The 23,392-nt window shown below is 47.6% G+C and overlaps 1 protein-coding gene across 2 annotated transcripts; it reads left to right on the top strand.

Moving 5' to 3' along the window:
- Window positions 1-310: 310 nt before the first annotated feature.
- Window positions 311-22,255, top strand: LOC110501932 (uncharacterized). Of its 2 annotated transcripts, none has more exons than XM_036959422.2 (4): window positions 311-1,632; window positions 7,603-7,844; window positions 14,163-17,687; window positions 18,564-22,255. In XM_036959422.2, exons 1-3 carry the CDS (start codon window positions 1,217-1,219, stop codon window positions 17,669-17,671), a joined length of 4,167 nt encoding a protein of 1,388 aa, XP_036815317.2. In that variant the 5' UTR covers window positions 311-1,216; the 3' UTR covers window positions 17,672-17,687; window positions 18,564-22,255. The 2 variants fall into 2 exon arrangements, with proteins under 2 accessions (XP_036815317.2, XP_036815318.2); XM_036959423.2 differs by having other exon boundaries at window positions 18,613-19,551.
- The last annotated feature ends 1,137 nt before the right edge of the window (window positions 22,256-23,392 follow it).

Below are 23,392 nucleotides of genomic sequence, written 5' to 3'. Positions count from 1 at the left end.
AACTCCTCCTCTCTTTAGATCGCTCACACGTTCCGATATGCTCTCTCTTCTCTTTTCTTTACTCTCCCTCCCTGTCTCTGACTCACAGTTTAAATGCCACTCTGCTTCAATACATGCCCTGACATGCTGAGAAATGGGGGGGAGGAGAGAGGGAGGGAGGGAGGTAGGGAGGTAGAGAAAGAGAGAGGGAGGGAGGGAGGTAGAGAAAGAGAGAGGGAGGGGGGAAGGGAGGTAGAGAAAGAGAGAGGGAGGGAGGGAGAGAGAGAGGGAGGGGGGAAGGGAGAGAGGGGGGTAGGGAGGGAGGGAGCGAGGGAGGGAGAGGGCGTGTGAAAGAGGAGGGAATTTCATCTGAGCCAACTGTACAGAGAGGGAAGAAACTTTGAGACAAATGTAGGAATCGCAACGAGAGAAAGCAGGACTTTCAGCAGCAGCAGCACGGAGGGAGAACACAAGGATATCTTATCTGGGGTGATCCCTCGTCGCAATCTCTCACGGTCTGACACTCTCTCTCTGTCTCTCTCTTTTTTCTCTCTCTCTCCCAGACAGAGGAGAGGAGCAGCAGTGTGAAAGAACGAGTCGCTACTGGAACCGTGTAGCAGCCGCAGCTCTATTCTATTTTCTATTCATTAAGCTTTTCCTTTTATTTCTCACCTGCGGACCCCGGTTGAGATGGTAGAGACACACTGATTGACCTGAGGACCCCGGTTGATATGGCAGAGACACACTGATTGACCTGAGGAACCCCGGGTTGATATGGCAGAGACACACTGATTGACCTGAGGACCCCGGGTTGAGATGGCAGAGACACACTGATTGACCTGGGGACCCCGGTGGAGATGGCAGAGACACACTGATTGAACTGAGGACCCCGGGTTGATTTGGCAGAGACACACTGATTGACTGGAGGAACCTGTGGAGAGGCTAAAGGATCTCACTCCACACACCTGAGTGTCCAGAGGACTGATCCTAGTTGGCCACAGGGTGAAGGATTAAGGGACAAGGATGGTACTTGGAAGATCCACCAGAACACAACATCTGACGCAGAACTTTCGGGACACTCAAGGAAAGAATCCTGACATTACCAAAGCTATTATCCATATAATAGTCTACAATTGTCCATTCATATCGAAAGCAAAAGTACAAGAGGAACTGGAGAGGGGAGTATGGGACGTTGGATCCGTGGTGGAGTGACTCCTGGTTGGTTCCCAGGGGCCCGATGAGTGGCAGCAGCCATAGCACCAGCCTACTTCGGGGCCGCCGCTTCTACTGCCGGGAATGGGCCCTGGAAAAGCTCGGGCGCTGTCTGGAGGCCAGGTCCACTCCCGGCCGGCCCCCGGGGGTCCTGGTGACTGGGGGGCCCGGGGCAGGGAAGACAGCCCTATGCACAGAGGCAGTATGGCCCACATCGGACGCAGGGCTTGGGTTGGCACCACGCTGTTTGGGGTTTCACTTCTGCCAGCGGGAGGACGGGAGGACCGTGGCGGTGTGGAGGTTTGTCCTGGGCCTGGTGGATCAGCTGAGGGTTAGCCCCCTCCTCCCCCTGGGGTACAGGGACACACTGGACACCCCCATGGTGGCGACCACCTTGGAGCCCCTACACTGCCAGAGGGACCCGGATGACACCTTCAAAAGGTCTGCACTCTATACCCCGTCTATTACTCTCTGGCATTACTAATCAACTTATCTAGACGGCTTTGTGAATCGCTCGGCTCTGATGTGAATTCGATACATGGTCTGCAGAAGCGGATGTGACATTTTCTATAGAGACATTTCAAGGGTTGTCAGACTCAAACATTGAGTCACTCAGATTGATAGAGGGATGAGTACGTCTGGGGGAAAATACCCATTGTTTGATTTGACTTAATAGTCACACTTTCACAGTAGCATATGAATAGTCGTATTAGCATTATGTATTTGGAAAGTGAAATAAATTACACAACCATCAAGCTTCTCCTAGTTAACTGTCATTCAAATCAAATCAAATCAAAATCAAGTCAAATGTATTTATATAGCCCTTCGTACATCAGCTGATATCTCAAAGTGCTGTACAGAAACCCAGCCTAAAACCCCAAACAGCAAGCAATGCAGGTGTAGAAGCACGGTGGCAAGGAAAAACTCCCTAGAAAGGCCAAAACCTAGGAAGAAACCTAGAGAGGAACCAGGCTATGTGGGGTGGCCAGTCCTCTTCTGGCTGTGCCGGGTGGAGATTATAACAAAACATGGTCAAGATGTTCAAATGTTCATAGATGACCAACATGGTCGAATAATAATAAGGCAGAATAGTTGAAACCGGAGCAGCAGCACAGTCCTTGACTTCTTCCTACACATAACAGGGAGTTTACCATTCGGCCATCAGATTTGCTACCCATTGCTCCTTATAAGACATATTGCTGCACTCTGTACTCCTCTGTAAACTGGTCATCTCTGTATACCCGTCGCAAGACCTACTGGTTGATGCTTATTTATAAAACCCTCTTAGGCCTCACTCCCCCCTATATGAGATATCTACTGCAGCCCTCATCCTCCACATACAACACCCCTTCACTCCCCCCTATCTGAGATATCTACTGCAGCCCTCATCCTCCACCTACAACACCCGTTCTGCCAGTCTCATTGTTAAAGGTCCCCAAAGCACCCACATCCCTGGGTCGCTCGTCTTTTCAGTTCGCTGCAGCTAGCGACCGGAACGAGCTGCAACAAAACACTCAAACTAGACAGTTTTATCTCAATCACTCATCCTTCAAAGACTCAAACATGGACACTCTTACTGACAGTTGTGGCTGCTTGGCGTGATGTATTGTTGTCTCTACCTTCTTGCCCTTTGTGCTGTTCGCTGTGCCCAATCATTTTTTGTACCATGTTTTGTGCTCCTACCATGTTGTGCTGCTGCCATGTTGTGTTGCTATCATGTTGTGATGCTACCATGCTGTGTTGTCATGTGTTGCTGCCTTGCTATGTTGTCGTATTATAGGTTTCTCTTTATGTACTGTTGTGTTGTCTCTCTTATCGTGATATGTGTTTTGTCCTATATATTTGTATTTATTTGTATTATTATTTTTTAATCCCAGCCCCCATGCCCACAGGAGACCTTTTGCCTTTTGGTATAGGTCATTTTAAATAGGAGTTTGTTCTTAACTTAACTGACTTGCCTAGTTAAATAAAGGTTAAATAAAAAAATGGCATTGACATTCAGATTCTATTTACACTGTACTTCTAAAAGCCTGTCACTGCTAGTGCTGCTCAGTCAAACAAAGAGGGCCAAAAGCACCACAGAAAAAAAAGCTAGTGATTGTCTCGCTTCCTTGGTTTATTTATTTATTTATTTCTCCCCTAATAATACAGGCCATTCAACGCTCTCACAATGGCCCTCCAGTATGAATGAATGCTACAATGCTATTTACGACACGTCCTTTCAGAAAAAAAAGAACAAAGACATGAAAAATGCGTTCCCTCGAGTCGCAAAGACGAAGTCGTTGGTACCGCTTGGTGAGGTCGCCATTCTTACGAGGACCCTCTCTGTCTGTCTGCTGCTGTCGTGCTGACTCTGGGGATGGTTGTGGACGGCGGAGGAACGCTCACGCTCTCCCTCTCTGTTTGCTGTGTTTCTGGTGTGAAGTATAGGGCTACATTCCACATTCCCCTGACCCATAGCCTGGAGGGAGCTGTGTGCATTCGGAGCCTGAGTGAGAGAAAGTGGCTGCGGTTGAGCCACTGTCATGTGAACACTGTCAGAGGAAACACGAGCTTGGAGTGATGGTGAAAGTGTAACGGTATAATTTTAGACCGTCCCCTCGCCCATACCCGGGCGCGAACTAGGGACCTTCTGCACACATCAACAGTCACCCTCGAAGCATCGTTACCCATCGCTCCACAAAAGCCATGGCCCTTGCAGAGCAAGGGGAACTACTACTTCAAGGTCTCAGAGCAAGTGACGTCACTGATTGAAACGCTATTTAGCGCCCACGCTAACTAAGCTAGCCGTTTCACATCCGTTACAAAAGCATATACAGAGGATCCTTGAATTTGAACAGATTCTAGCTGTAGCCATTAGCATCATTAACGCCACATAAATGCTAGCTGTAGCCATTAGCATCGTTTACACCATATAAATGCTAGCTGTAGCCATTAGAGTCGTTAAAACCATATAAATGCTAGCTGTAGCCATTAGAGTCGTTAAAACCATATAAATGCTAGCTGTAGCCATTAGAGTAGTTAAAACCATATAAATGCTAGCTGTAGCCATTAGCATCGTTAACACCATATAAATGCTAGCTGTAGCCATTAGAGTCGTTAAAACCATATAAATGCTAGCTGTAGCCATTAGAGTCGTTAAAAGCATATAAATGCTAGCTGTAGCCATTAACATCGTTAACACCATATAAATGCTAGCTTTAGCCATTAGCATAGTTAACGCCATATAAATGCTAGCTGTATCCATTAGAGTCGTTAACACCATATAAATGCTAGCTGTAGCCATTAGAGTCATTAACACCATATAAATGCTAGCTGTAGCCATTACAGTCGTTAAAAGCATATAAATGCTAGCTGTAGCCATTAGAGTCATTAACACCATATAAATGCTAGCTGTAGCCATTAGAGTCATTAACACCATATAAATGCTAGCTGTAGCCATTAGCATTGTTAGCACGATATAAATGCTAGCTGTAGCCATTAGAGTCATTAACTCCATATAAATGCTAGCTGTAGCCATTAGCATCATTAACGCCATATAAATGCTAGCTGTAGCCATTAGAGTCATTAAGACCATATAAATGCTAGCTTTAGCCATTAGCTTTGTTAACGCTATATAAATGCTAGCTGTATCCATTAGTCGTTAACACCATATAAATGTTAGCTGTAGCCATTAGTCGGTAACGGCATAAAAATGCTAGCTGTAGCCATTAAAGTTGTTAACACCATATACATGCTAGCTGTAGCCATTAGAGTCATTAGCACGATATAAATGCTAGCTTTAGCCATTAGCATCGTTAACACCATATAAATGCTAGCTGTAGCCATTAGAGTCGTTAAAACCATATAAATGCTAGCTGTAGCCATTAGAGTCGTTAAAACCATATAAATGCTAGCTGTAGACATTAGGGTCATTAACACCATATACATGCTAGCTGTAGCCATTAGAGTCATTAACACCATATATATGCTAGCTGTAGCCATTAGAGTTGTTAACAACGTATAACAACCCGCTTAGCTTACACTGTACAATCACAGCAGGGCTGTGGGTTCAAAGGTCAGCCTTCAGGCCAGTGCCACGATGACATGATGGGGCAGGAAGCCCTGAGTCAATTAAAGGGTCATTAACCTGATTCTGTGCACACACAGCGTGTGTGTGCTCACATACACAGGGCGTGCTCCACTAGTATATCATAAGTGTGATAAAGCTCGTGACCTAAATGGTTTAGACTGGAGACTGCGTTCACATCCCCTCTCTCAATAGGCACTAAGTGCTTTTACATAAAACTTGAGCTTTAGTGTATTGTTCAGCGTGAGTAGTAGGGGTGGGGGTGGGAGGGGGAGGGGGGGGGGGGTACGGCAGACTTTTACAATTGTGTTCACTAGACTATATCTTACATTTACATTAGCTGACACCTTCCTTTGGATACTTCTAAGAGAGATCATTGAAGCGTAGGAGTGTTACTCCGTTGTTGAATGTTCGTGAATGACCAAGGCTGTTATTCAGGTCTCTCTGTGAATTAGTACCTTTTTTTCTTTTTTTCAACACAGTCTCAACCAATCAAACACTTTATATACAGTACATGTGGTTCCAAAACGTTTCAACGTGTCACATCGTTAGATGTCTGCTGCATCGTGTTGTACTGTACTGCCAGATGAGAGGCGCTAAAACAACGCACAGCACCGTCGTGTCATCGCCCCCATTATGTCACACACACACACACACGCACACGCACACGCACACGCACACACACACACACCACACACACAGTACACACACACACACACACACACACAGTACACACACACACACACACACACACACAGTACACATACACACACACACACACACACACACAGTACACACACACACACACAGTACACATACACACACACACACACACACACACACACACAGTACACATACACACACACACACAGTACACACATACACACACACACACACACACACACACATACACTGCATGGATGTAACATGGCCTAGGTATGGTGTGAAGCCACCCTCCGGTCCCAGAGGACTCTATTGAACCCTGTATACTGTAGAGGTGTCCTGTCCAGGTGTGTCTGTTGTTACTCTGCTGTAGTTAGTAAATCTACTGTGTCTGTTGTTACTATGCTGTAGTTAGTAAATCTACTGTGTCTGTTGTTACTCTGCTGTAGTTAGTACATCTACTGTCTGTTGTTACTATGCTGTAGTTAGTACATCTACTGTGTCTGTTGTTACTATGCTGTACTTAGTAAATCTACTGTGTCTGTTGTTACTATGCTATAGTTAGTAAATCTACTGTGTCTGTTGTTACTATGCTGTAGTTAGTAAATCTACTGTCTGTTGTTACTATGCTGTAGTTAGTACATCTACTGTGTCTGTTGTTACTATGCTGTAGTTAGTAAATCTACTGTGTCTGTTGTTACTATGCTATAGTTAGTAAATCTACTCCTGTAGAACAGGGTTTTTGATAAGAAGGTTATAAGAGGGCTGGCAGAGACTACAGACCTGTCTGTCTGTGTGTGTGTGTGTGTGTGTGTGTGTGTGTGTGTGTTTGTGTCTGTGTGTGTGTGTCTGTGTGTGTGTGTCTGTGTGTGTGTGTGTGTGTGCCCAGGGCAGTACAGGAAATCCCAGGGCTTCTTTAGACCTGAGTCACTGGATCACTCTACCCAGGCCTAGGGAGACAGGGTTAGGGAGTGAGACTGGGTGAGGGAGTTGAACCAGGGCGAGTGGGGCTGAAAGGCTTGCCTGAGCAGGACAGATGTAACACCCATAGCCCTGGTGAATGTAGAAGCTGTTTCCTCAGGAGAGAAAAAACACAGTTCTGTTCTACCTTTACGACACCAGCTTTCACTGTGTTTCATTACAGTGGCTTCAACCATGGACATTTGTGTTCCGACAGTTCAGTCACTGAACAATGCAATTATGTATATTACTACAGCTATTTTGGGTGGCATGTAGCCTAGTGGTTAGAGTGTAGAGGAGGCAGGTAGCCTAGTGGTTAGAGTGTAGGGGTGGCAGGTAGCCTAGTGGTTAGAGTGTAGGGGTGGCAGGTAACCTAGTGGTTAGAGTGTAGGGTTGGCAGGTAGCCTAGTGGTTAGAGTGTAGAGGAGGCAAGTAGCCTAGTGGTTAGAGTGTAGGGGTGGCAGGTAGCCTAGTGGTTAGAGCGTTGGGCCAGTAACTGAAAAGTTGCTAGATCGAATCCCCGAGCTGACAAGGTAAATATCTGGTCGCTCTGCCCCTGAACAAGGCAGTTAACCCTCTGTTCCTCGGCCGTCATTGAAAATAAGAATTTGTTCTTAACTGACTTGTCTAGTTTAAATGAAGGTAAAATAAAACATCTGATCTGTTAATTTACCACGTGTGATGAAATACCAGCTACATTCCTCTCTCTCTCTCTCCAGGGCAGTGTTATTGCCTTTGCTGGGCCTCCCTCCCCCAGGGCAGCCCTTGTTTCTGGTTGTGGACTCCCTGGACTCGGGGTTTGAGTATGGGGCCGGTGAGGGGTCATGCAGTACTGGGGCTCCAGGGAGGAACAGCTCTATCTCAGAGCTCCTGTCCAGCCACCAGCACCTCTTCCCCAGCTGGCTGCTCCTGGTCTGCTCTGTCCGCAGACAGAACAAGGCTGTGTGTAAGATGTTCTCAGGTATGTGTGGACTGTCTTCCTTTGTGTGTTCTACACAAATATCAATCAAATTTATTTGATAAAGCCCAGACATCTGCTGTACAGAAACCCAGCCTAAAACCCCTAACAGCAAGCAATGCAGGTGTAAATATTCCTCTCAAGTGCTGAACAAATCAAAATAGATTTTAAATTTGAGATTCTTCAAAGTAGCCACCCTTTGCCTTGATGGCAGCTTTGCACACTCTTGGCATTCTCTCAACCAGATTCACCTGGAATGCTTTTCCAACAGTCTTGAAGAAGTTTCCACATACGGACATGTGTTGGGTCATTGTCCTGTTGAAAAACAAATTATAGTCCTACTAAGTGTGCCTTGAATTTTAAATAAATCACAGACAGTGTCTCCAGCAAAGCATCCCCACAGCATCACACCTCCTCCATGCTTCACCGTGGGAACTACACATGCAGAGATCAAGACATGGTAGTTGGATCCAAAAATCTCTTGGCCTAAGTAAGTCTCCTCTTCTTATTGGTGTCCTTCAGTAGTGGTTTCTTTGCAGCAATTCGATCATGAAGGCCTGATTCACGTAGTCTCCTCTGAACAGTTGAGGTAACTCTGGGTCTTCCTTTCCTGTGGCGGTCCTCATGAGAGCCAGTTTCATCATAGCGCTTGATGGTTTTTTTGTGACTGCACTTGAAAAAACTTTCAAAGTTCCTGAAATGTTCCGCATTGACTGACCTTCATGTCTTAAAGTAATAATGGAAGGTCGTTTCTCTTTGCTCATTTGAGCCGTTCTTGCCATAATATGGACTTGGTCTTTTACCAAATAGTGCTATCTTCTGTATACCACCCCGACCTTGTCACAACACAACTGATTGACTCAAATGCATTAAGATGGAAAGACATTACACAGATTAACTTTTAACAATGTTACTACTTAATTCAATATGTGTTATTCCATAGTTTTCATGTCTATTATTCTACAATGTTGAAAATAGTCAAACAAATTAAGAAAAACCCTTGAATGAGTAGGTGTGTCCAAACTTTTGACTGGTACTGTATATGGAGTGAGTTGGCTTGTGTTTGAAAGCACCACCTCAGGCTGCTACCCAGACCGGTTGAATTAGTATTATGCTTTTGTAAACATGAAACAAAGATGTCTGCCACCATTCTTGCCAATACACAGCCTAACATGGTTGTTTACTGTAAACGTGATTAGAACAGCTGTAGTACCCTTATCAGCTGACAGAGTCTATATGTTTTCAACATGGACAATATCTCAAATCAGGCTTTTCTGCTAGGCTTTTCAGTTGTACAACTAAATGCCTTCCAACTGAATGCCCTCTGAATCAGAGAGGTGCCTTAATCAGAATCCACATCTTTACTCCCGGGTGGCGCAGTGGTTAAGGGCGCTGTACTGCAGTGCCAGCTGTGCCACCAGAGACCCTGGGTTCGCGCCCAGGCTTTGTCGTAACCGGCCGCGACCGGGAGGTCTGTGGGGCGATGCACAATTGGCCTAGCGTCGTCCGGGTTAGGGAGGGTTCGGCCTTGTCTCATCGCGCACCAGCGACTCCTGTGGCGGGCCGGGCGCAGTGCGCGCTAACCAAGGTTGCCAGGTGCACGGTGTTTCCTCCGACACATTGGTGCGGCTGGCTTCCGGGTTGGATGGCGCTGTGTTAAGAAGCAGTGCGGCTTGGTTGGGTTGTGTATCGGAGGACGCATGACTTTCAACCTTCGTCTCTCCCGAGCCCATATGGGAGTTGTAGCGATGAGACAAGATAGTAGCTACTAAAAACAATTGGATACCATGAAATTGGGGAGAAGAAGGGGTACTTAAAAAAAATTAAAAAAGAATCCACACCTTTAGCGCCCGGTGAACAGTGGATGACAGATTTGTACCATGTCAGCTCGGGGATTCGATCCAGCAATCTTTCGGCTACTGGCCCAATGCCCTAACCACCTGCCGCCCCAAGCATATAACATGGACAATATCTCAAGTCAGGATTTTCTACAAGCCTATAGCATGGACGATATCTCAAGTCAGGCTTTTCTACAAGCCTATAGCATGGACAATATCTCAAGTCAGGCTTTTCTACAAGCCTATAACATGGACAATATCTCAAGTCAGGCTTTTCTACAAGCCTATAACATGGACAATATCTCAAGTCAGGCTTTTCTACAAGCCTATAGCATGGACGATATCTCAAGTCAGGCTTTTCTACAAGCCTATAGCATGGACAATATCTCAAGTCAGGCTTTTCTACAAGCCTATAACATGGACAATATCTCAAGTCAGGCTTTTCTACAAGCCTATAGCATGGACGATATCTCAAGTCAGGCTTTTCTACAAGCCTATAGCATGGACGATATCTCAAGTCAGGCTTTTCTACAAGCCTATAGCATGGACGATATCTCAAGTCAGGCTTTTCTACAAGCCTATAGCATGGACAATATCTCAAGTCAGGCTTTTCTACAAGCCTATAGCATGGACAATATCTCAAGTCAGGCTTTTCTACAAGCCTATAGCATGGACGATATCTCAAGTCAGGCTTTTCTACAAGCCTATAGCATGGACGATATCTCAAGTCAGGCTTTTCTACAAGCCTATAGCATGGACAATATCTCAAGTCAGGCTTTTCTACAAGCCTATAGCATGGACAATATCTCAAGTCAGGCTTTTCTACAAGCCTATAGCATGGACAATATCTCAAGTCAGGCTTTTCTACAAGCCTATAGCATGGACGATATCTCAAGTCAGGCTTTTCTACAAGCCTATAGCATGGACGATATCTCAAGTCAGGCTTTTCTACAAGCCTATAGCATGGACAATATCTCAAGTCAGGCTTTTCTACAAGCCTATAGCATGGACAATATCTCAAGTCAGGCTTTTCTACAAGCCTATAGCATGGACGATATCTCAAGTCAGGCTTTTCTACAAGCCTATAGCATGGACGATATCTCAAGTCAGGCTTTTCTACAAGCCTATAGCATGGACAATATCTCAAGTCAGGCTTTTCTACAAGCCTATAGCATGGACGATATCTCAAGTCAGGCTTTTCTACAAGCCTATAGCATGGACAATATCTCAAGTCAGGCTTTTCTACAAGCCTATAACATGGACAATATCTCGAGTCAGGCTTTTCTACAAGCCTATAGCATGGACAATATCTCAAGTCAGGCTTTTCTACAAGCCTATAACATGGACAATACCTCAAGTCAGGCTTTTCTACAAGCCTATAACATGGACAATACCTCAAGTCAGGCTTTTCTACAAAAGGTCAACAAAACAAAAATACATTTGAATATCATTAGAATGTGGGTAGTGTTAGAAAATGCGAATTTTAATCAACTGTGGCGTGATCATGAACAAAGCAGCGAGGGGACCAGCCATTGTATTCCTGTCCTTGTCAGGCGTGCTGAATGCCAGTTCTTACTGCCCACACAGCACCACATTAATTTTAACAAAGCACAGATACCCCACACTCTCATTATCACAGGGTGGGTGACATCTGAAGACGTCCGTTCTGGAGAGGAGAGAGAGACTCTATTTCCAACACAATCCTGCTCATTACTGTTAAATACTGTAGCCCTCTGACACCAACACAATCCTGCTCAACACTGTTAAATACTGTAGCCCTCTGACACCAACACAATCCTGCTCAACACTGTTAAATACTGTAGCCCTCTGACACCAACACAATCCTGCTCAACACTGTTAAATACTGTAGCCCTCTGACACCAACACAATCCTGCTCAACACTGTTAAATACTGTAGCCTTCTGACACCAACACAATCCTGCTCAACACTGTTAAATACTGTAGCCCTCTGACACCAATCCAAGACAATGACCCAAAACACACCTCCAGGCTTTGTAAGGGCTATTTGACCAAGAAGGAGAGTGATGGAGTGCTGCATCAGATGACCTGGCCTCCACAATTACCCGACCTAAATCCCAATTGAGATGGTTTCCGATGAGTTATATTGCAGAATGAAGGAAAAGCAGCCAACAAGTGCTCAGCATATGTGGGAACTCATTCAAGACGATTGGAAAAGCATCAAGGCAAAGGGTGCTTACTTTGAAGATTCTAAAATCTGAAATATATTTTGATTTGTTTAAAATCTTTTTTAGTTACTACATTATTCCATTTGGGTTATTTCATAGTTTTGATGTCTTTACTATTAGTCTACAATGTAGAACATAGTAAAAATAAAGAAAACTCTTGAATGAGTAGGTGTGTCCAAACTGTTGACTGGTACTGTATACACACATATATATATATATATATATATATATATATATACACACTTATACACACATATACACACTACATGAACAAATGTATGTGGACACCTGCTCGTTGAATATCTCATTCCGAAATCATGGGCTTTAATAACCCAAATAACCCATTTCATGAAGCTCCCGACGTACAGTTCTGGTGCTGACATTGTTTCCAGAGGCAGTATGGAACTCGGTCTTGTTGGAAAAGTGGTATCCTATGACTGGGCCTCAGTTGAAAGTCACTGAGCTCTTCCGTACGGGCCATTCTACTGTCAATGTTTGTCTATGGAGATTGCATGGCTGTGTGCTCAATTGTATCTGTCAGCAACAGGTGTGGCTGAAATAGCCTGTCTGCGTACTTATGTATATATAGTGTATATTTGAAGTCAGAGGTTTACATACACTTAGGTTGGAGTCATTAAAACCCGTTTTTCAACCACGCCACAAATGTATTGTTAACAAACTATAGTTTTGGCAAGTCGGTCAGGACATCTACTTTGTGCATGACACAAGTAATTTTTCCAACAATTGTTTACAGACAGATTATTTCACTTATAATTCACTGTATCACAATTCTAGTGGGTCAGAAGTTTACATACACTAAGTTGACTGTGCCTCTAAACAGCTTGGAAAATTCCAGAAAATTAGGTCATGGCTTTAGAAGCTTCTGATAGGCTAGTTGACATCATTTGAGTTAATTGGAGGTGTACCTGTGGATGTATTTCAAGGCTTACCTTCAAACTCAGTGCCTCTTTGCTTGACATCATGGGAAAATCAAAAGAAATCAGCCAAGACCTCAGAAAAAAAAATGTAGACCACAAGTCTGGTTCATTCTTGGGAGCAATTTCCAAACACCACGTTCATATGTACAAACAATAGTACGCAAGTATAAACACCATGAGACCACGCAGCCGTCATACCACTCAGGAAGGAGACGCGTTCTGTCTCCTAGAGATGAACGTACTTTGGTGCGAAAAGTGCAAATCAATCCCAGAACAACAGCAAACGACCTTGTGAAGATGCTGAAGGAAACAGGTACAAAGTATCTATATCCACAGTAAAACGAGTCCTACATCGACATCGACATAAACTGAAAGGCCGCTCAGCAAGCCAAACCGCCATAAAACTGCACATGGAGACAAAGATCTTACTTTTTGGAGAAATGTCCTCTGGTCTGATGAAACACAAATAGAACTGTTTGGCCATAATGACCATCGTTATGTTTGGAGGAAAAAGGGGGAGTCTTGCAAGACAAAGAACACCATCCCAACTGAAGCACAGGGGTAGCAGCATCATGTTGTGGGGTTGATTTGCTGCAGGAGGGACTGGTGCACTTCAAAAAAATAGATGGCATCATGAGTATGGAAAAGTTTGTGGATATATTGAAGCAACATATCAAGACAGTCAGGAAGTTAAAGCTTGGTCGCAAATGGGTCTTCCAAATGGATAATGACCCCAAGCATACTTTCAAAGTTGTGTCAAAATGGCTTAAGGACGACAAAGTCGAGGTCATCACAAAGCCCTGACCTCAATCCTATAGAACATTTGTGGGCAGAACTGAAAAAGCGTGTGCGAGCAAGGAGGCCTGCAATCCTGACTCAGTTACACCAGCTCTGTCAGGAGGAATGGGCCAAAATTCACCCAACTTATTGTGGGAAGCTTGTGGAAGGCTACCCAAAACGTTTGACCCAAGTTAAACAATTTGAAGGCAATGCTACCAAATACTAATTGAGTGTATGTACACTTCTGACACACTGGGAATGTGATGAAAGAAATAAAAGCTGAAATTTCACGTTCTTAAAATAAAGTGGTGATCCTAACTGACCTGAGACAGGGAATTTTTACTAGGATTAAATGTCAGCAAACGTGAAAAACTGAGTTTAAATGTATTTGGCTAAGGTGTATGTCAACTTCCGACATCAACTGTATCCCTCTGGCCTGACAGCAGTTCAATGCTACCCCATACACATTATACACCTGTCTTTGCAGGGAAGTCCAATACCTCTTCCTAAAACAGAAAAATAATTTAAGTGAGTTTCAATAAGTCTCTCTCTCCTCCAGGTTTCCGTAAGCTGTGTCTGGATGACCTGCGGAAGCCGGCGCCAGTGCGTGACGTGCAGCAGTACATCTTGCGGAGGCTGGACCAGGAAGGGGCGCTCCGCCGTCAGCTGACCCCCGAGACAGCCGACATGCTCAACCTGCTGCACATCAAGAGTGGCGGCTGCTTCCTGTTTCTGGAACGCGTTCTAGACGGCGTGGCGGGGGCCTTGGTGGGTCTCCGGGAGATCCGAGACATCCCCGGGACCCTCAACGGTCTCTACCTGTGGCTCTGCCAGAGACTCTTCCCCAGGTGCCTGTTCCTTGAGGTTAGGCCCCTCCTCAACGCCCTCCTGGCCTCCCCTAGGCCCTTCACCACCCAGGAGATCTACACAGCCACCTGGACCCAGGACATGTCCCTCAGCCCTATGGACTTCCAAAGCAGGCTGAAGGCTCTGTCTACGCTGCTCATCGACGGGCCGGGAGGCAGCAAGCTTCTGTTCCATGCTAGTTTTGCAGAGTGGCTGACGGACGTGAAGTATTGCACCCAGAAGTATCTGTGTAGCGTGTCTGAGGGACACACCATGCTGGCCATGGCTCTCACCCTGCGCGCCCCACACCTTAACACAGAGGACACCTGTCAGATGGGCTCGCACCTGATCAGCTCAGGCATGCACAAGGACAAACCTGCCCTCCTGGCTCTATGGCTGTTGTGGGCAGATGTGGCCCCTCTGGCTAGCTCCTCATACCCCTCTTCCCCTGCCTCTCAGCCCCCTGTCCTGGTCAAGCAGGAGGTCCTCCAACTGCTGATGAAGAGTGGGGTGTTCCCTCCCTCCTGCGCCCCAGACAGAGGCCCCAACATGGGGGTACACTGTGCAGGACAAGGGGGGACCATCATCCGGCGGGTGCTGGAGAGGCAGGACTCAATGAGGATGCTCTTGGACAGCGGGGTCAGTGTGAACCGGACCGACCCCACAGACGGACGCACCCTGCTGGCCAGCGCGGCTCACGCAGGCTCAGCCGACGTTGCCATCCTGCTCCTGTCCCGAGGGGCTGACCCTTTGATCAGTGACCACCAGGGCCAGACACCCCTGACGCTGTCTGCCAGGCAGGGCCATGTTAAGGTGCTGGGAATGCTGCTGGACTGGGCCAGGGGTCAGCAGCCAGAGGCCGCCGTGAGTATGGTGGAACACGCGGACAGCGAGGGCTGGACAGCCTTGCGGTCTGCGGCCTGGGGGGGTCACACTGAGGCAGTGCACCTGCTGCTAGATGCGGGGGCGGACGTGGACGGGTGTGATGCGGAGGGCCGGTCGGCGCTGAGGGCGGCAGCCTGGGGGGGTCATGAGGAGATCCTCCTCACACTGCTGGACTACAGAGCGCAGGTGGACATGGCAGACCGGGAGGGCCGCACGCCGCTGATCGCTGCCGCCTACATGGGACACAGGGAGGCAGTAGAGATCCTGCTAGACCACTGTGCGGAGGTCGACCTGGCCGATGGAGACGGACGTACTGCCTTGTCCGTGGCTGCCCTCTGTGTGCCCACAGCAGCCGGGGTCAAGGGTTATGGAGACGTGGCCAGCCTGCTGTTGGAGAGAGGGGCTGACCCGGGGCACAGGGACCGGAATGGGATGACCCCTCTGCTGCTGGCGGCGTATGAAGGTCACGAGGAGGTGGTAGAACTGTTATTAGAAGCTGGGGCCGACGTAGACGAGAGCGCCGGGCCACATGCCGCCGCCGCTTCTGCTGCTGTCACCCCACTGTTGGCGGCAGCCGCCATGGGCCATACTAAGACGGTGGGCAGGGTGCTGTTCTGGGGCGCCTCGGTGGATAGCATCGATGGGGAGGGTCGTACAGCTCTGAGCCTGGCAGCAGCACAGGGCAGCGTGGAGGTGGTCAGAGCTCTCCTGGACCGAGGGCTGGATGAGAACCATAAAGATGATCTGGGCTGGACCCCGCTGCATGCCGCCGCCTGCGAGGGCCACCGGGGGATATGTGCCATCCTGATGGAGAGTGGGAGCATGGCTCGTGTCGGAGAGATGGACATCGAGGGACGGACGCCCCTCATCTTGGCTGCGCAGGAGGGCCACTGTGGCACAGTGAGGCTGCTGCTGGACCACCGTTCACCCATTGACCACCGGGCGTACGACGGCCACTCTGCGCTGAGCGCCGCCGCCCTGGAGGACCACGCTGAGGTGATGGAGCTACTGATGAGGCGGGGCACCGACACGGATGTACGGGACGCAGAGGGCCGTCCGCTGCTCTACCTCCTGGTTCTGGAGGGACATCTGGACATGGCTGCCCTCCTCATAGAGAAAGGGGGCGTTCCCTTGGAGTCCCGGGACATGGAGGGGCGTACGGCGCTACACGTGGCCACCTGGCAGGGCAACCTGGAGGCGGTGGGGCTGCTGGTGAGCCATGGGGCGGACCCTAACGCCCAGGATGGGGAGGGACGACCCCCCCTGCACTCTGTAGCCTGGCGGGGTCATGTGGCGCCTGGTCGTCTGCTCCTGGAGGTCAGGGGGATCAACGTGGATCTGGCCTGTAGACAGCAGGGGGCCACTGCACTGAGCATCGCGGCTCAGGAGGGCCACGCCAACATCGTTGCCATGCTACTGGAGGGAGGGGCCAACCCGGACCACATAGACAAGTACGGCCGCAGCCCCGTCAAGGTAGCCGGAAAGCGGGGCCACTTCACCATCGTCAGGATGCTGGAGAGCTACGGAGCCAAACCGTACTCAAGCCTTCTGCCCCAATCGAATACCCGGTCGCCCAAGTCATCCACTGTGAAGAGCCTGTACTCAACCTGCTCAGAGAGTAACGAGGCTAGCGTCTCCACCTCCTCAGCCTCGGCCTCCTGCTCCCCAGGCTCCACAGCCGAGCACTTCCACTCCATCCAGAGCTCCCAGACATCCTCCTCCACAGCCCACTCCCTGGCCACGGTGCAGACCGTCCCCGCTGACAGCCTGTCTTTCACCCAGCAGATCCAGCAGCACTCCCTCCCCCGCAGCCGATTTGGCCATTCCACCCTGCCTCCGCCAGACTCCGCTCATGGCAGCCTGCACAGCAGCAGCCGCAGAGCCCAATGCCCTAAGGCCAGCCCTCCTCCACCCACCCTCTGCAAAGTCACGGCCACGGTACATGACTCTGAGCAGCCTTGCAAAGGCTACCCATTAGGATTCGACTATCCCAGTAAACACAAACCCCCCAGCCTGATCCAGGAGGAGAGGTCTCTGTACGAAGGGGGGAGGTGGAACTCTGTTATGGCTTCTCTAGGGGTGACGCCTGGACAAGATGGCCCCAAAAACAGGAACTGTCTCCCTATGGGCTACCCTTACGAGCTCCAGAGCCCGGCCCAGAGAGAGACACGGGAGGAGAACCAGAAGATGTCTATAAAGTCCAGTAGTGCCTTATCTCCTCCCTGCATGGTGGTCATGACGACCACGGACCCTCAGCTCAACCTGAAACAGGCCATCAAGCTGCAATTTGAAGGGCCCACCAGCGCTGCCTTATACAAAAGAGAGACGCCCCTGTGAACTACTGACACCTACGGTGAGTACCTGTCTATCACAGAAGAAAGAGGAAAGAAGAAGAAAGGGAGTAGACAAAGTTTAACGCTAGCATTAAGGAAAGGGACTAAGGGACCCAGGTGTGTAGGCAATCATTCATTGTGTGATTCTTCAGGAGAAGCTGAGTGTAGAGTGCTGTTATGTCAGAAATCAATTCTCACTAACCTCCTACTCAAAAGCAGACGTTATCTGAACTCCAGTTGGCCGTACTTTCTGTCCATCTGGTCCATTTTTTATTTTATCGTATTGATCTCCCCCACAGTGAAAGTCAAGTCTGCAGTGGTATTATGTAAAACCAGAATTATGTCAAATCTGAATTGGTCAATTACACGTGGCCTCTCAAGGATGGCACGTCCCAAACCATGAAACCAGCAGCCACTGTGGCCTGTCATCAGTGTCCTGTCGGCATAGTCCTGTCATCGGTGTCCTGTCATCAGTGTCCTGTCGGCATAGTCCTGTCATCAGTGTCCTGTCATCAGTGTCCTGTCGGCAGTGTCCTGTCGGCAGTGTCCTGTCGGCATAGTCCTGTCATCAGTGTCCTGTCATCAGTGTCCTGTCGGCAGTGTCCTGTCGGCAGTGTCCTGTCGGCATAGTCCTGCAATCAGTGTCCTGTCATCAGTGTCCTGTCGGCAGTGTCCTATCGGCAGTGTCCTGTCATCAGTGTCCTGTCGGCAGTGTCCTGTCGGCAGTGTCCTGTCGGCAGTGTCCTGTCGGCAGTGTCCTGTCGGCAGTGTCCTGTCATCAGTGTCCTAACGGCAGTGTCCTATCGGCAGTGTCCTGTCAGCAGTGTCCTGTCCTTTCATGTGGTATATTTTTTGAGGAATGTTTGGAATTTTAATGACAGCATTCTGTGTTTTAGGTTCTAAGTGGACGAGGTACATTTTCACAGTGAATAATGGCTCTTACAGGGCAGATGATCTCTCCGCTCCACCCTCTGGTCATCCCACCCTCTCCGCACCACTCTCAGCAGAGAAGATGAGAGAGGAAGGGATCTCTCCACTCCACCCTCTGGTCATCCCACCCTCTCCACTCCACCCTCAGCAGAGAAGATGAGAGAGGAAGGGATCTCTCCACTCCACCCTCTGGTCATCCCACCCTCTCCACTCCACTCTCAGCAGAGAAGATGAGAGAGGACGGGATCTCTCCACTCCACCCTCTGGTCGTCCCACCCTCTCCGCTCCACTCTCAGCAGAGAAGATGAGAGAGGACGGGATCTCTCCACTCCACCCTCTGGTCGTCCCACCCTCTCCGCTCCACTCTCAGCAGAGAAGATGAGAGAGGAAGGGATCTCTCCACTCCACCCTCTGGTCGTCCCACCCAAGGCTGTAACTAGGGTTTTGAGTTTAAGTTTGGTTCTGGAAGGGTGAAGCTCATTACCTTGAAATGCTATTTGGAGAACAACACATCATTAACCCCTCGGCTGCTTCATTCACCTCAGGCCATCTGCAAACACCTAGCCCATTAGCTATACAGTTGTAATGTCGTACCTCTGAAAGGGGGGAGATATGAGAAATGATTCACACTGACACGTAGCATCAGCGACAAACTGAAAACGTCTGGTTGGTTGCATTTTAATGTTGGACGATATGGAAGATAGGCCATGTGGAGACGTTCGTATTTATTTTTTGCTTGTTCGATAAGGGCTAGTACAGTTTTTCTCACGGGGCCCCTGACCCCGAGTTTGGGAACGACTGTACTAACCTCTCTGTCTGCTTACTCTCTGTCTGCCTCCTCTTCTTCTTTCTCCTGAATGCATTGTAGTCTGCCTCAGCCTCACCACTGAGTTCCACATCACTGTCTGTCTCAGTAGCCTGCTCTCTGTAAAGTAAAGTTACTATGAAAACTTAGTAGCCTATTTTTTTGCTCCTAATGAGGTAGGCTTTGTTAGCTTCTTACTTCATCTTTTTAGCTGGCTCAGTAATACTGGCCAGACACCTTCAACGTTACTGCCGGCAGACTGACAGATCTATAAGACAATTTATCAGTTGTGCCCTCATTCTCTGACAGACGGTTTTTGTTTGTTTGTCTTTAGACACGACGGGAGTCACGGGACTGTTCTATCATGGCCAGAGACAGAGACAGAGACAGACCAGAGACAGACCAGAGACAGAGACAGAGACTGACCAGAGATGGAGACAGACCAGAGACAGACCAGAGACAGAGACAGAGACAGACCAGAGACAGACCAGAGACAGAGACAGAGACTGACCAGAGATGGAGACAGACCAGAGACAGACCAGAGACAGACCAGAGACAGAGACAGACCAGAGACAGACCAGAGACAGACCAGAGACAGAGACAGACCAGAGACAGAAACAGACCAGAGAAAGAACAGAGACAGAGACAGACCAGAGACAGAGAGAGACCAGAGAAAGAACAGAGACAGAGAAAGAACAGAGACAGACCAGAGACAGAGACAGACCAGAGACAGACCAGAGACAGAGAGAGACCAGAGAAAGAACAGAGACAGACCAGAGACAGAGACAGACCAGAGAAAGAACAGAGACAGAGACAGACCAGAGACAGACCAGAGACAGAGACAGACCAGAGACAGACCAGAGACAGACCAGAGACAGAGACAGACCAGAGACAGAAACAGACCAGAGAAAGAACAGAGACAGAGACAGACCAGAGACAGAGAGAGACCAGAGAAAGAACAGAGACAGAGAAAGAACAGAGACAGACCAGAGACAGAGACAGACCAGAGACAGACCAGAGACAGAGAGAGACCAGAGAAAGAACAGAGACAGACCAGAGACAGAGACAGACCAGAGAAAGAACAGAGACAGAGACAGACCAGAGACAGAGAGAGACCAGAGAAAGAACAGAGACAGACCAGAGACAGAGACAGACCAGAGACAGACCAGTGATAGAGACAGCTCTGTGACACACACACATACTTGTCCCCTTTAGAAAGAAAGCCCTTATTGAGTCACCTCTGGTTTAAGGCTGTATCTCTGTAGGCCCCAACACAAGGCTGTGGGTTTCACCAGGGTTTGATACCTTAACCAATCATTAATGGACTTCTTCAGAAGCAGAAACCACACATTTCTACTCTACGATCAAAAGCCTTCATCAAATCCACCAAAGTGGTGCAATAGAGTAACATACTCTAATGAAAGGGCTCTTACTCAGACAAGACTAAACGGGTAAGAAAACCCACAACAACCCACTCTCACGGGACTTAAGATTGGTTTTTATGTCGGAGCTCTTTTTCACACCCCTTTTTGTTTTAAAAGCAATGATTACACTGTCTGTATGAGGGCACTTACACTATATATACAAAAGTATGTGGACACCCCTTCAAATGAGCTATTTCAGCCACACCCGTTGTTGACAGGTGTATAAAATCGAGCACACAGCCATGCAATCTCCATAGACAAACATTGGCAGTAGAATGGTCTTACTGAAGAGCGAAGTGACTTTCAACGTGGCACCTTCATGGGATGCCACCTTTCCAACAGTCAGTTTGTCATATTTCTGCCCCGGTCAACTGTAAGTGCTGTTATTGTGAAGTGGAAACGTCTAGGAGCAACAACGGCTCAGCCGCGAAGTGGTAGGCCACACAAGCTCACAGAACGGGAACATCGAGTGCAGCAGCGCAAAGAGAGTAAAAATCCTCTGTCCTCGGTTTCACATCTCACTACTGAGTTCCAAACTGCCTCTGGAAGCAACATCAGCACAAGAACTGTTAGTCGGGGACTTCAGCAGTGTCACACACAAGCCTAAGATCACCGTGCGTAACGCCAAACATCGGCTGGAGTGGTGTAAAGCTCGCCGACATTGGACTCTGGAGCAGTGGAAACGTGTTCTCTGTAGTGATGAATCACGCTTCACCATCTGGCAGTCCGACGGACAGATCTGGAATTGGAATGCAGACTGTGAGCCAGGCCTAATCGCCCAACATCAGTGCCTGACCTCACTAATGCTCTTGTGGCTGAATGGAAACAAGTCCCCACAGCAATGTTCCATCATCTAGTGGAAAGCCTTCCCAGAATAGTGGAGGCTGTTATAGCAGCAAAGGGGGACCAACTCCATATTAATGCCCATGATTTTGGAATGAGATGTTAGACGAGCAGGTGTCCACATACTTTTGTTCATGTAGTGTGTCATGCCTTGATCTTTGTCTTTACTCTGACTAATGTTTTGAACCTGGGACATGGCAGGTATTGTGTTTTCCAGCTTGGATTCTGTCAACATTTATCTATGGCTGGCCAAGTCGAACAAATCAGCAGAAAACACAACTGGCCTGCCAAGGCCAGACCTGGCCTACAGTCAGCAGAAAACACAACTGACCTGCCAAGGCCAGACCTGGCCTACAGTCAGCGGAAAACACAACTGGCCTGCCAAGGCCTGACCTAACCTACAGTCAGTAACGCTGTTCAAATTCTGCTGGGTTTAGACATAAACCAACCAGCAGGCTCAATACTCTAACACACTGAATGACACTGTTGGAATGGACTGCTAATGATGACTTGAAACATAAATACAGAAGATAGATTAAAAAGAGAGAGAAGATAGATTAGAAAGACAGACAAGATAGATTGGAAAGAGAGAGAAAGAAAGAGAGAGAAGATGGAATAGAGAGAGAAGATGGAATAGAGAGAGAAGATAGATTAGAGAGAAAAGATAGATTAGAGAGAGACGAAAGATTAGAGAGAGAGAAAATAGATTAGAAAGACAGAGAAGATAGATTAGAAAGAGAGAGAAAATAGATTAGAAAGACAGAGAAGATAGATTAGAAAGAGAGAGAAAATAGATTAGAAAGACAGAGAAAATAGATTAGAAAGACAGAGAAAATAGATTAGAAAGACAGAGAAGATATGTTAGAAAGACAGAGAAGATATGTTAGAAAGACAGAGAAGATAGATTAGAAAGACAGAGAAAATAGATTAGAAAGACAGAGAAAATAGATTAGAAAGACAGAGAAGATATGTTAGAAAAGACAGAGAAGATATGTTAGAAAAGACAGAGAAAATATGTTAGAAAAGACAGAGAAAATATGTTAGAAAAGACAGAGAAGATAGATCAGAAAGCGAGAGGAGATAGATCAGAAAGAGAGAGAAGCAGGGATTGTGTAGCTAGCAATTAATAAAAAAATAATGATCCGTCCCAATTACTTCCCTTTGTTTTTGTTAGTATTTTTCATCTTGTTCATATTTAACGGTATAATGGCGTGATTAAAATTGCAGACGTGCCGTAATTAATAGCAAACACTGCTTGTGGTGGTGTGCCTTCATTTGTTCATTTGTGTGTGTGTGTGTGTGTATGTGTGTGCGTGTGTGCGTGCGTGCGTGCGTGTGCACCCGTGGAAAGAGTCTGAGGTGTAAAAGATAGATTGTTTATGTGACACAGACAGAGATGAAAAGAGACAAAGGTTGCTCACAGGCCAACTACCATCAGGTCAGGAAAACTCAGCTGCCAGTGAGAATGAAAGAAAGAGAGAACGAAAGGCCTCTATTTCAACTAACCTAACGCAATGGTAAATCTAAGCGCGGGTGGTAGTGCTATAGGTTCAAGGATGCATCAGAATTGTTTGTTTTTTTGTTGCTATTTTTAGTATCACGTATCGGTGCACGTGTTGACGTTGGTGAAATTAATATACAACTTTGAAGAATATACAACTTCAAATCAAAGTTTATTCGTCACGTTCGCGGAAGACAGTGAAATGCTTTACTTACAGGCTCT

The sequence above is a fragment of the Oncorhynchus mykiss genome, chromosome 22 (genome assembly GCF_057628025.1).
Source record: "Oncorhynchus mykiss isolate SJ-2025 chromosome 22, ASM5762802v1, whole genome shotgun sequence".
Classification (NCBI taxonomy): domain Eukaryota; kingdom Metazoa; phylum Chordata; class Actinopteri; order Salmoniformes; family Salmonidae; genus Oncorhynchus; species Oncorhynchus mykiss.
Note: the sequence above shows the minus strand (reverse complement) of the source record. Positions and strands in the feature narration are given on the sequence as shown.